The sequence below is a fragment of the Cherax quadricarinatus genome, chromosome 49, assembly GCF_038502225.1.
Source record: "Cherax quadricarinatus isolate ZL_2023a chromosome 49, ASM3850222v1, whole genome shotgun sequence".
In the NCBI taxonomy this organism is placed as follows: domain Eukaryota; kingdom Metazoa; phylum Arthropoda; class Malacostraca; order Decapoda; family Parastacidae; genus Cherax; species Cherax quadricarinatus.
In genome coordinates, this window is record NC_091340.1 from 16,592,176 (window position 1) to 16,606,887 (window position 14,712).

The 14,712-nt window shown below is 37.4% G+C and overlaps 1 protein-coding gene across 8 annotated transcripts in view; it reads left to right on the forward strand.

The window, feature by feature from the left end:
- grp (serine/threonine-protein kinase grp) overlaps positions 1-14,712 on the forward strand; it is a 202,113-nt gene that overhangs the window by 143,124 nt on the left and 44,277 nt on the right. For 7 of the 8 annotated variants that reach the window (XM_070095218.1, XM_070095216.1, XM_070095222.1 and 4 more), the window contains 2 exons: positions 5,176-5,303; positions 14,453-14,540. The exons of the other annotated variant lie outside the window; for it this stretch is intronic. In XM_070095218.1, the coding sequence (XP_069951319.1) occupies positions 5,176-5,303; positions 14,453-14,540 (216 nt within the window). The remainder of the gene's footprint in view (positions 1-5,175; positions 5,304-14,452; positions 14,541-14,712) is intronic. 8 annotated transcript variants of the gene reach the window in all.

Here is a 14,712-nt window from a genome sequence, read left to right on the forward strand (position 1 = left end):
TTGGGAGTTGGAAAATTTAGTACTGCAGTTACTTTACTTTGGTCAGTCGTAACCCCTCTAGGAGTGACTACGTGACCAAGAAACTTAATTTCTGATCTGAAAAATTGACATTTAGACAGTTTGATCTTTAAATTGGCTTCTTCACGCTTACCAAGTACTACATCAAGTCTTTTCAAGTGTGTATCCACGTCTTTAGACATGACGATTACGTCATCTAAGAGTATTCTCGTTTTCTTGGCCACATTTGATAGAATGGAAAACATACTATAGAAATAGAGGTGATTTTGATTGGTTTTACTATAAAAACAACCTTGAAATGGAGCTCAAACTAGGGGAAATGTTTGATTTTTGCCGATTTTCAAAGGTAAACAAGTGTCATTGTCCAATAAATGTCCAATTAGCCATTCTAATATGCAGTCATGAATGGGTTGACATTATTTATAAAATTATTACAATATTGCAGTAGTCTGCATAACAGTAAATCTTCTATTTTTTGTTTGAATAAAAATTCAAAATTGTTTTTTTTTTTTTAATTTGTGTGAAATTGGCTAAATTGCAAAATTCTGACCATGTTATTGGATAGTTGAAATCGGTAAATTGGCAGTTTCTTGTATTCGGTCGATAGAACAAGTGGAGTTCTAAAGAAATAGCTGAGTTTAGTCGACTGGAACAAGTTTTCCATCAAATTTTGTTCCTTTGATGTCATTACCATCAGGAAAAGATTATCATTTCATTTTTTTTTTTTTTTTTTTTTTGTTTTTTTTTTCAACTCCAGGAGACACCTCAGGATTTGGGGTTGCTACAGTCAACGGGCTAACCCTTTCAGGGTCTGTGCCGTAGATATACAGCTTTACGTTCAGGGTTCAAACCGTAGATCTACGCCATGAACTCAGCTCACTCTGATAAGCTGTGTGCAGTAAATTTGGGCCTAGATATGAGAGAATACATCTGTGGTATGTGTGCACCACATAAGACAAATCCTGCAGCACAGTGCATAATGAGAGAAAAAACCGAGACTGTAATTTTCGATTAAAACACCAACTTTGCAGTGTTTTTTCATATGTTTTTTATAGTTGTATTTGCAATTTCTTGGTCTTGTTTGATAGAATGGAATATGAACACCTACCATCCGACTTATGACTGAGTTCGGTTCCGAGGAACTGGTTGTAAGTCAAAATGGTCGTAAGTTGAACTTTACTACTGAATATCAACAAAACATTTTTGTAATGACTATTTTATTGTTTTATTTTGGTTTTTCATGTTTTACTTTACTTTTTATGTTGTTAGTACTGTATTTTATACTGTATGGTTTAGGATAAAGCTGTGTACAACACACATAGTTGTTTATTTCCCAGAAATTTGGCATTAAAAACACGGTCGTAAGTCGAGTGGTCGTAAGTCGAGTGGTCGTAAGTCGAGTGGTCGTAAGTCGAGTGGTCGTAAGTCGAGTGGTCATAAGTCGAGTGGTCGTAAGTCGAGTGGTCGTAAGTCGAGCAGGTCGTAAGTCGAGCAGGTCGTAAGTCGAGCAGGTCGTAAGTCGGATGGTAGGTGTATTACAGAAATAGAGATGATATTGATTGGTTTTAGTACTGGAAATGGCTTGAAACCGAGCTCAAAGTAGCAGAAATGTTAAATTTTTGCCGATGTTCAAGAGTAAACAAATGACCTCACAAGTCGAATACGTGATAGTTGGTGGGTCTAATATACATTCACCAATGTGGTGATATTATTTATACAATTATTACAGTATTGCATAACAGTAAATATTAAATTTTTTGGTTTGAATAAAAATTCATTGTGAATAAAAAATCAAAATGGAATTCATTTGTAAAGCCTGAAAACATAACTAATGAACAGAGGAAATGTTAGTTTAGTGCCAGGAATGCCTGCATTGTTTATTCTGAGCCCTATTTTGAAATTGGAATATTTTGAGCTTTGCATTAAATTGGCCAAATTACCAATTTCCGGTTACTTTATTTTGTTGAAACAGTTGACTTGGCGATTTCTTGTGCTCAATCGATAGAATAGAAGTAATACTAGTAAAATAGCTAAGAATTTGATTGACTGGAATACTGTAATTGGCCTAAAATGGGAGTCAGTCAGCAAAATTGCTGATGCGTAAATATCACTGACAATCAAAATTCACAGAGCATAATTGTCAATTTTCCATCAAATTTTGTACTTTTTGTTTTATTACCTTCAGAAAAAGATTCTCTACAATTTCATAAGAAAAAATAACAAAATTATTTTTTGAAAATTCTTGGATCCTGGTGCACACTTTGACCCTGAAAGGGTTAAATGCAATGAAAACTTCCCTACCTTTATCTAAATACTGTTCACATATGCTTCAGTGTAAACACTGCCAGTATCATCATTAAAGAACTCTAATAACTACCCTCTACTGTTTTCAACTCTGAAATCTATTAATCCCACTCCAAAACTTTTTTTCTCAGCAAAATTTGTTTACAGACCCTCACCTACTCTTATTTGCTCTCTTTACACACTCCTTCCATATACTCCATGCTCCTTATGTCATTTCTGCTTTGTATAAACCTTTCATGATAACTCTTTCTCCCATACCACTCCCTTCACCTTGTTCTACAAATTACTCCTCCTCCATACTGCATACACCCTCCTATGCCTTCAAACTTCTGCTGTATATTCTAACACTGCATTCCTATATCTACACCATATATCTCTACCCATCCTCTCACTAACTTATCTTTCTCCCAATAGTTGATTATATATTGCACAAACTACATCTGGTTAATGAAACTATTGCCTCTCACTTGCTGATGCCATTTTCCTTCTACCCCATATTCTTATTGGAGGTACAACTAAATAATACATGCACATCTAGAGGTCTGCCCATCGACCTTTTATCCTCTGATGCGTAATCCAACAAATTGTTTTCATTATGCCCTATGTCATTTCTCGTATATTTATCGTCATTCCTAAAATATATATATAGCTTGTTAACCAAACTTCTTTCTATTCAAGGTTCAGTCAAAGGCCCACCATTATCGTCTGCCTCAGGCACCCCAAACTTACGCATATTCTTTACAACTGTTTCTCCCACTTTAGCATTTAGGTTTCCCACCACAATTACACACACAGTTCAAAACTCCGTAAACACTCAACATCTCAAAATTTCTCTCATCACTTCTCCACATACATAAACGCTTTGTATAACCTGCTCTTTGCATCCGACCCCTGTATTAATTCATATAATTCTTGAATTTTTCATACCATAACTGATCCCTGAACATTATTGCTACTCCTTCCTTAGCTCTAACTCTTTTGGAAACCCCTGATCTAATCCCATTTATTTCTCCTCACTGAAACATTCCTACCCCCTTCAGCTGTGTTTCACTTAGAGCCAGGTCATACAGCTCCTTTTCATTCATAACATTCAGAATCAACTTCATTATCTGCACTACTACCATGCACATTCAAACATCTTCACTTGAGGTTTTTCTCTTTTCATTTTTGTAATTTATACCGAAGGGTTACTAGCCCATTGCTCCCAGCATTTTAGTCAGCTTTTTGACATGTATGTCCAGTGGAGAAGGATTCTTATTCCACTTCTCCATGGAAATGAAAGGAAACAAGAATATGAAACTATCAACCCTTTCAGGGTTTCGGCCGTACTAGTGCGGCTTACGCACCAGGGTCCTTGACGTATTAGTACTCATAAATTCTAGCGCCTTCAAATCTAGTGACAGAGCTGGTAGGCCTACGTATGAAAGAGTAGGTCTGTGGTCAGTGTGCACAGTATAAAAAAAAATCCTGCAGCACACAGCGCGTAATAAGAAAAAAAAAAACTTTTTCGATTAAAACAGCGACTTTGCACTGTATTTTCATATGGTATTTATTGTTGTATTCTAGTTTTCCTGGTCCCATTTTATAGAATGGAAGGCATATTACAGAAATTGAGATGATTTTGACTGGTTTTACAATGAAAAGTACCTTGAAATTGAGCTCAAAGTAGCAGAAATGTTCGATTTTTACCAAAGTTCAAAAGTAAACAAATCATGCTAAGCGTCCAATACACGCCAACTGGTGAGTCTAATATTCTTTCACAAGTGCACTGATATTATTTACACCATTTCTACACTAATGCAGTAGTCTGCATAACAGTAAATCTTCTATTTTTTTTTTTTGCGAGAAAAATTCAAAATGGAAAGCAAAAGAATGTAAGAGGGGCGTGGGGATGTGACTAATGAACAAAGGAAATGTTACTTTAGTGCCAGGAATGTCTGTCTTGTTTATTCTGGACCCTATTCAGAAATTGGCATCATTTGAAATTTGTGTGAAATTGGCAAAATTGCTAAATTCTGGCCACTGTATTTGATAATTTAAATCGGTAAATGGGTGGTTTCTTGTACTTGATAGAAAAAAATGGAGTTCTAGTGAAATAGTTATGATTTTGTCGACTAGTTCACTTGAATTGGCCGAAAATAGGGCTCAAAGTGGGCAAAATTGCTGATGCGTAAACATCGTTGAGACCACTAACTTCGCGAGAGCATGATTTTGTAAGTTTTCCATCAAATTTCATACTTTTGGTGTCGTTATGATCGGGGAAAGATTCTCTATCTTTTCATAAGAAAAAAATTTTTTTTTTTTAATTTGGGGGACCCTGAGAACAAGTCTCTGAGAGGGCCTTTGGACCCTGAAAGGGTTAAGAGAATGGAAGAAAGTTGATAGGTGTGTGTACATGAATGTGTAATGTTACATACGCATTTGAGACAAAGAAAGACGCCAGTAATCCTACCATTGTGTAAAACAATTATGGGTTTCCATTTCACTCAGTTGACAGGACAGTAGTACCTCCTTGGGTGGTTGCTGTCTGCCAACCTTGAAATATGGGTTCCTTTTTATGACTTCTTTTGCACAACTAACCATAGGATTTCATTCGAAATGTGCACGTTGATTTACTATGCTAAAATCTGTCCAAAATGTGAAGGAATATGGCAAAAATATTCATTGTTCATTTTTCAAATCTGGTGCCCCCTGCCTTTACCCCCTGCAACCCATCTTTGAGACACAGTAGGTGCCCTACTGTACATCCCTGGGTTGTGCTATCTGCCAACCTAGTAAAAGTTTTATTTAATAGTAAAATACAGAAATTTCTGTTTTAATAAATCATGACTAATCTATGCAACATATTTTCAGAATTGCCCTGGGATGAACCAACATTCTCTTGTCCCGAGTATACATCTTGGAAAGACAAAGATTGTCGCTTATTCACCACAACTCCTTGGACAAAAATTGATAACCTGGCACTGTCCTTATTAAGGAAGGTACTGTATTGTTACGCATTTTCATTTTAACACACCGGCTGTCCCTCACTGAGGCAGGGTGATCCTAAAAATGAAAAAACTAAAGGTTTTGTTCTTTTTACGTTTAGTAATTTTGTTGTACATGTTTTATTTTATCATTTGTGTACATACAGTAGGGCCCCAATTTACGGCATTTCTCGAATACAGTGGTCCCTCGTTTTTCGTAATTAATCCGTTCTTGGAGCCGTTACTATAAACAAAATTTACGATTTGCAAATCAATTTTCCCCATAAGAAATAATGTAAATACAATTAATCCGTTCCTGACTCCCAGAAGTATTAAAACAAAAATTTTTTTTACATGAAATATACATATAGTACATAAACAATACAATGGGAAATGATGAATGAAACATTAACAGCATAATACTTACCTTTATTGGAGATTCTTCTTAGTGTATGGGAGACTGGAGGAGGAGAGAGATTGGATTGTTTACAGTTTGGAAGGGGAATTCCCTTCCAGCAACACCTCAGGTACCAATTGCTTCTCTGGGGTTGCTTCTCTTCTCTGTTTCTTAATGTCACTAGGACCACCTTGAGAGTCACTCTAGTCCTGTCTCGCAAAGTAACTATAGAGAGAGCTCCGTTTCTGGCATCTCTTTAACACTTCCCGAAAATGGCCCAAGACTTTGTCACTGTACATATTTCTCACCTTCTTTACCACAGGCTTGGCACTAAGAGCTTTCTTTGGAGCCGTGGTAGCTTATTTAGTACTTGCAAGCACTAAAATGAGTGGAATATTATGAAATATTTCGTAGGAGCACTTGAGGGGACCTTCACTCACTGGTAAACAATGCCAGACTGGCTGGGTAGGGAGGTGGCCCCGGCTCACACTGAGCATACGTGTCCCGGACGAACTACTATTCGCGAGTCATCCTATGAAAAGCGAGTCCATGTTTATACGAAAATACCCCTATGATTGGCGAAATTTACGATTGCCGAGAACTACGAAAAGTGAAGGACCACTGTACATACATTTCAGATTATGACCAAAACTTGTCATACACCCCCTTTCTTACCTGACTCACTAATATGGTCTCTGCGGCACTCTGTTTACATCCTCCGTGAGCTCCGCATCTCTTCATTATGTCTGGAAACTTTATAAAATTTCATGTGTTTTAAAGTTATTGTATATTTTATACATTTTTGTTTTCCAACCAATCGGCCGTCTCCCACTGAGGCAGGGTGACCCAAAAAGAAAATACTTTCATAATCATTCAACACTTTCACCTCACTCACATGTAATCAGTCTTCGCAGATGCCTCAGATACAACCGTTTAAAAGTCCCTCGAAACTGTCAATATCCCAAACCTCTCCTTTAAAGTGCAGGCATTGTACTTCCCATTTCCAGGACTCCTGTCCGGCTAACTGGTTTCCCTAAATACCTTCACTAAATATTACCCTGCTCGCATTCCAACAGCTCGTCAGGTCCCAAAAACCATTCGTCTCCATTCACTCCTATTTAACATGCTCACAGACGCTTGCTGGAAGGCCAAGCCCCTTACTCGCAAAACCACCTCTACCTTCTCCAGGTCATTCTACTTGGATCTATTCTCTCTAAATGACCAAACCACCTCAACAACCCCTCTTCAGCCCTCGGACTAATACTTTTAGTAACTCCACACCTCCTAATTTCCACACTATGAATTCTCTGCATAATATTTACACCACACATTGCCCTTAGACGCAACATCCCCACTGCTTCCAGCCGCCTCCTTGTTGCAGCATTTACAACCCATGCTACACACCCATACAAGAGTGTTGGTACCACTATACTCTTGTACATTCCCTTCTTTGCCTTCATGAATAATGTTCTTTGTCTCCGCAGATACCTCAATGCACCACTCACGTTTTTTCCTTCATCTTTTCTGTGGTTAACCTCATCCTTCATAAACCCATCCACTGACAAGTCAACACCCAAATATCTGAAAACATTCACTTCTTCCATACTCTCTCCAATGTGATATGCAATTTTTCTTTAAATCGTTTGATACCCTCATCGCCTTACTCTTATCTATGTTGACTTTCAACTTTCTAATTTAATACACCCTCCAAAACTCATCCACTAACCTTTGCATCTTTCCTTTAGAATCTCCCAAAAGCACAGTTTTATCAGCAAAAAGTAACTAACTCAACTCCCATTTTGTATTTGATTCCCCATAATTTAATCCCACTCCTCGCCTGAAAATCCTAGCATTTACTTCTTTTACAACCCCATCTGTAAATATGCTAAACAACCATGGTGACATTACACATCCCTGTCTAAGACCTACTTTTACTAAGTAGTAGTCTCCCTCTCCTACACACCCTAACCTGAGCCTCACTATCTTCATGAAAACTCTTTACAGCATTTAGTAACTTACTTACCTATTCCATATACTTACAACATCTGCCACATTGCTCCCCTAACCACTCTTAATTCATATGCCTTTCCTAAATCCATGAATGCGATGAAAATTTCCCTACCTTTATCTAAATACAATTGACATGCATGCTTCAGTGTAAACACCTGATCTATATGTCTCCAACCCATTCTGAAGCCACCTTGCTCATCTAATCCTGCTCTGTCTTACCTCTAAATCTTTCAATAATACCCCTATCATACACTATACCTGGTATACTCAGTAAACTTATTTCCCTATAATTTTTACAATCTTTTGTCCCCCTTCCCTTTATATTAAGGAATTATACATGTCTCTGCCAATCCCTAGGTACCTTCCCCTCTTTAATACGTTAAACAAAAATACCAACCACTCAACACTGTATCTACCCCTTCTTTTAACATTTGTCATGATCCCATCAGTTCCAGCTGCTTTACCCCTTTTCATTCTATGTAATGCCTCTTGCACCTCCCTCACACTTACATCCTACTTTTCTTCACTCGTAAAAGATGTTATATCTCCGTGGTCAGTGCATGAAATTACTGTCTCCCTTTCTTCATGGACATTTAAAAGAGTTCCTCAAAATATTTTTGCCATTGACCCAATACCTCCAAGTCCCCTATTCTGCTTTTAACTGACAAATACATTCGTTTCCAAGGCTTTCTTAACTTGTTTATCTCAAAATTTTTTCATATTCTTGGCAAAATTTCTTGACAGTGCACCTCCCGCTATCATTTGCTCTCCTTTTGCACTCTCACCACTTTCTTCACTTTTCTTTTACTCTCCATATACTCTGCCCTTATACCACTTCTGCTTTATAAAAACCTCTCATAAGCTGCTTTATTTGCTTTTATCACACCCTTTACCTCATCATTCTACCAATCACTCCTCTTTCCTCCTGCACCCACACTCCTATAGCCACAAACTTCTGCCCCACATACTAATATTATCTTTTTAATACTATTCCATCCCATCCCATCACTTTCAAACCTCCCACTTTGACAGTTTTCGTCTTTCTTTTTAGAAAGCTATATGGGAAAGGGTTACTAGCCCATTGCTCCTGGCATTTTAGTTGACATGCAACACCCATGGCTCACAGAGGAAAGATTCTTATTCCATTTCCCCATGGATATGAAAAGACAAGTAATAAGAACGAGAAACTATTAGGATAAAATCAAAGAAAACTTGGATGAGTTTGTATACATAAGCATTTACATGCATGTGTAGTGTGAATTAAGTGTGAGTAGAAGTAGTAAGACACCTGAAATCTTGCATGTTTGAGACAGAAAAAAGACAGCAGTAATCCTACCATCATGTAAAACAAGTACAGTAGACCCCCGGATAACGTAATTAATCCGTTCCAGAGAGAGTGTCTTATACCGAATCTGACTTAATCCAAATTAATTTTCTCTATAAGACATAATGGAAATCCAATTAAACCTTTGACTGTCGCGGCCGTATATATACGTCTTACGAGGTACCGTGTTTGACGCATATATACTCATAAATTCTAGCGGCTTCAAATCAATCAGGAGAAAGCTGGTAGGCCCACATGTGAGAGAATGGGTCTTTGATCAGTGTGCACCATATAAAAAAAATCCTGGAGCACGCAGTGCATAATGAGAAAAAAAAAACTCCGACCGATTTTTTTAATTAAAATGCCGAATTTGTGGTCTATTTTCGTATAGTATTTATGATTGTATTCTCGTTTTCTTGGTCTCATTTGATAGAATGGAAAACATATTATAGAAATAGATGTGATTTTGATTGATTTTACTATAAAAAGAACCTAGAAATGGAGCTCAAATTAGGGGAAATGTTTGATTTTTGCCAATGTTCATAAGTAAACAAATGATGCCATTGTCCAATAAATGTCCAACTAGCCATTCTAATATGCAGTCATGAATGGGTTGATGTTATTTATACAATTATTACAGTATTGCAGTAGTCTGCATAATAGTAAGTCTTCTATTTTTTGTTTGAATAAAAATTCAAAATAGAAAGCAAGAGTAATATCAGAGGGGCCTGGAGACATGACTGATGAGCAAAGAAAATGTTATTTTAGAGCCAGGAATGTCTGCATTGTTCATTCTGGGCCTTATTTTGAAATTGTCATATTTTTTAGTTTTCGTGAAATTGGCCAAATTGCAAATTTCTGACCACATTATTAGGTAGTTGAAATCGGTAAATGGGCAGTTTCTTGTACTCAATCAATAGAAAAAATGGAGTTCTAAAGAAATAGCTATGAGTTTGGGCGACTGGAACAATGGAATTAGCCGAAAATAGGGCTCAAAGTGGGCGAAATCGCCGATTTGTAAACAGCGCCGAGGTCGCTAACTTTGCGAGAGCATAATTCCGTCAGTTTTCCATCAAATTTCGTTTTTTTGGTGTCATTACAATCGGAAAAAGATTCTCTATCATTTCATAAGAAATAATAATTTTTTTTTTTTAAATTTTGCGACACCAGGAGACACCTCAGGATTGGGGGTTGCGACAGTCAAAGGGTTAATCCATTTCAGACACCCAAAAGTATTAAAAAAATGTTTTCTACATGAAATATACATTAGAATATACATGAATAAAACAATAACTTCATCACACTTGCCTTTTATTTAAGACATGGTGATGTATGGAAGACGGGAGGAGGGGTGGGAGAGAATGGAGGAGTTTACAATTGTTTGGAAGGGGGAATCCCACTCCATCAAGACTTCGGGTACCAAGTCCTTATACGGGGTTACTTCCCTCCTTTGTTTTTTAATGCCACTAGGACCAGCTTGTCACTGGACCCTTGTCACTCAAAAAAGTTTCCAAAGAGGTCTGTTTCTGACGTATGTTAGGAATTGTGTTAGGAGACACAAGATAGTCCTTCAGTGACACTAATATCAGCTCTACAGGCTATTTATCTAGCACAGTTCATCTAATATGACATAAACAATATTAAAAACATAAAAACATGACAAAGAGAATGAAATGTGCTAGATTTTAAATATTTATTCTCGGTTTTTACACAGGGAGACACTAACAATATTCAAGTAATTAATTTTTATAATGGGTCTGAAGATAAATTATGCAACATCACAGTCACTAGTGAAATGGTTGTGAAGCAGATAGACAGACTGAAGCAAAATAAGTCGCCGGGTCCTGATGAGGTTTTTTCAAGGGTTATTAAGGATTGCAAAATGGAACTCTGTGAACCATTAACTAATATTTTTAATTTATCTCTTCAAACAGGTATAGTGTCTGATATGTGGAAGATGGCTAATGTAATTCCTATTTTTAAAGCAGGGGGCAAGTCGTTACCGTCAAATTACCACCCAATAAGCCTGACCTCAATTGTAGGCAAATTACTAGTCGATTATAGCTGAGATTATAAGAAGCCATCTCGACAAGCATAGCTTGATTAATGATACTCAGCATGGATTCACGAGAGGCCGTTCTTGTCTAACTAATTTATTAACTTTCTTCGGTAAAGCTTTTGAGGCTGTTGATCACCATAAAGATTTTGATATTATTTACTTAGATTTTAGTAAGGCTTTTGATAGAGTTCCACACCAAAGACAGTTAAAGAAAGTGGCAGCTCATGGCATTGGGGGAGAAATGCTCTCATGGATCGGGTCATGGCTCAGACAGGAAGCAGTGTGTGTCCATAAATGGGGTTAAATCCGAGTGGGGATCTGTAACAAGTGGCGTTCCACAGGGATCAGTCTTAGGCCCGTTGTTGTTTATAATATATATCAATGACCTTGATGAGGGTATTATTAGTGATATGAGCAAATTTACCGATGACACAAAGATAGGTAGGATAATTGATTCAAACGTAGATGTTAGGGAACTTCAAGAGGATTTAGACAAACTCTATTCTTGGTCAGAAAAGTGGCAGATGCAATTCAATGTAGATAAATGCAAGGTTCTGAAGCTCGGGAGTGTCGATAACCCTAGCACTTACAAGTTAAATGATGTAGAACTTAGCCATACAGATTGCGAAAAGGACTTTGGGGTTATGGCGAGCAGCAACCTTAACTCTTCGACTGTCGCAACCCCCAATCCTGAGGTGTCTCCTGGTGTCGCAAAATTTAAAAAAAAAAAAAAAAATTCTCATGAAATGATAGAGAATCTTTTCCCAATTGTAATGACACAAAAAAAAAAACGAAATTTGATGGAAAACTGACGGAATTATGCTCTCGCGAAGTTAGCGACCTCGGCGCTATTTACAAATCGGCGATTTTGCCCACTTTGAGCCCTATTTTCGGCTAATTCCATTGTTCCAGTCGCCCAAACTCATAGCTATTTCTTTAGAACTCCATTTTTTTCTATCGATTGAGTACAAGAAACTGCCCATTTACCGATTTCAACTACCTAATAATGTGGTCAGAAATTTGCAATTTGGCCAATTTCACGAAAACTAAAAAATATGACAATTTCAAAATAAGGTCCAGAATGAACAACGCAGACATTCCTGGCTCAAAAATAACATTTTCTTTGCTCATCAGTCATGTCTCCAGGCCCCTCTGATATTACTCTTGCTTTCTATTTTGAATTTTTATTCAAACAAAAAATAGAAGACTTACTATTATGCAGACTGTAATAACATCAACCCATTCATGACTGCATATTAGAATGGCTAGTTGGACATTTATTGGACAATGGCATCATTTGTTTACTTTTGAACATTGGCAAAAATCAAACATTTCCTCTATTTTGAGCTCCATTTCTAGGTTCTTTTTATAGTAAAATCAATCAAAATCACCTCTATTTCTATAATATGTTTTCCATTCTATCAAATGAGACCAAGAAAATGAGAATACAACCATAAATACTATACGAAAATAGACCACGAAGTCGGCATTTTAATTAAAAAAAATCGGTATGAGTTTTTTTTTTCTCATTATGCACTGCGTGCTCCAGGATTTTTTTTTATATGGTGCACACTGACCACACAGACCCATTCTCTCACATGTGGGCATTCCAGCTTTCTCCTGCTTGATTTGAAGCCGCTAGAATTTATAAGTATATATACGTCAAACACGGTACCTCGTAAGACGTATATATACAGCCGCGACAGTCAAAGGGTTAAACCAAGCAGTGGCTAAGCATACGTAATAAGGCAAATAGATTATTGGGATTTATATCAAGAAGTGTAAGCAACAGAAGTCCATAGGTTATACTGCAGCGTTATACATCATTAGTAAGGCCTCGCCTAGATTATGCAGCTCAGTTCTGGTCTCCATATTACAGAATGGACATAAATTCGTTAGAAAACATTCAGCGTAGAATGGCTAAATTAATACATAGCATTAGAAATCTTCCTTATGAAGAAAGATTGAAGACTCTTAAATTTCATTCACTTGTTAGACGAAGAATGAGGGGAGACATGATCGAAGTGTATAAGTGGAAGATGTGTATTAATAAAGGGGACATTAATAAGGTCTTGAGGATGTCTCTCCAAGAAAGAACCCGCAGTAATGGATTTAAATTAGATAAGTTTAGATTTAGAAAGGTCATAGGAAATTATTGGTTTGGAAATAGGGTAGTTGATGAGTGGAACAGTCTACCTAGTTGGGTTATTGAGGCTAGGACTTTGGGTAGTTTCAAATTTAGGTTGGATAAATATGAGTGAGAGGGGTTGGATTTGAGTGGGACTTGCAGATGAGTGGATAGTTATCAGAGCTTATTTCTTGGGTAGTACTGAAAATTGGGTTGGGCAAATGTTTTGTTAGTGGGATGGATTGTAAAGGATCTGTCTAGTATGGGCCAACAGGCCTTCTGCAGTGTTCCTCCTTTCTTATGTTCTTATGACATGTACTCTAGAATGAACAAAATACGTCATTAAGTATGTCACAAGTGTTGCTGTGTTGTTGGATGTATAAGGGCCACTGAGACATAAGCAGCACATGGTGGTGTAGGCAGCAGCAGCGGTAGAAACTAGAGACGGCGGTGTTGTCAGTCGCCCTATATAACTCCAACAACATTGGAGGAGTTGGGTTCGTGCTGTCCTTTTTCTACCGATTAATCACTTAACTTGCTACAGTTAATGCTACACTTTATTGCTGGCTGCTGCTATAGCCTTTATAGGCTCCTGCTGCTTTAGTATCGTACATATTGCAGAATCGCTGAAAAAGGCGCATTCTTCCCTCTCTCAGCCCTTTACCAAAGGGCTGGCTGGCACTAGAAGCTTTCTTTGGCCCATGGTGGCTATTTTGTAGTTACAAGCACTAAAATGAATGGAATAATACAAAATGTATCGTATGAACGTGTGGGATCGTCCTCACTGGCCCATAAACAATTACACACTGGGCAGCTCTGGCTCTAAGACGAATGACTTATACCGAGTTCAGTGACATTCTCCGAGCCAGTATTTTGACACGAACTTCACTAATTCCAATTATTACTTATTCTGATGACGTCTTAATCCGGGGGTCCACTGTACAGGCTTTAGTTTTACACTCGGCAATACGGTAGTACCTCCCTTGGCGGTTACTGTCTACCAACCTACTACCTACATTTCTTAAATCTTATATCTTGTAATAAAACTTTCACTCTAGGTAGCACTTAACATTGCTCTACCCTAGCAAATTCTAATCCAGTTCCATCCTGGGTATTGAGCTTCAGTGGATTCTGGAATTTCATTCCCGCTAATACTAATTACCTTACCAAATACTATTGGGTACGTGTTAAGCTACACCTGTAGTGGTGGTACTATTATTATTTAACTAGAACATTCTCTACCCAGGTGCTGAACACTGTTCCAAGACACAGAGCAACAATAAGTCAGGTGAAGAATCATCAATGGTTTACCAAAAATTTTCAAAAGAATTCTGGTAAGGCATTTAGTTTATCAAAAATTTATTCTTTTGTTGAAGTTCATTCCTTCATAAATATAAAAGTTAATGTTTCTGATTTCTTAGCAATTTTATTTACTTTAAATGCTCATCTTATTGAATTCAGTTAACCCTTTGAGGGTTTTGGTCGTACTAGTACGTCTTACGCGTA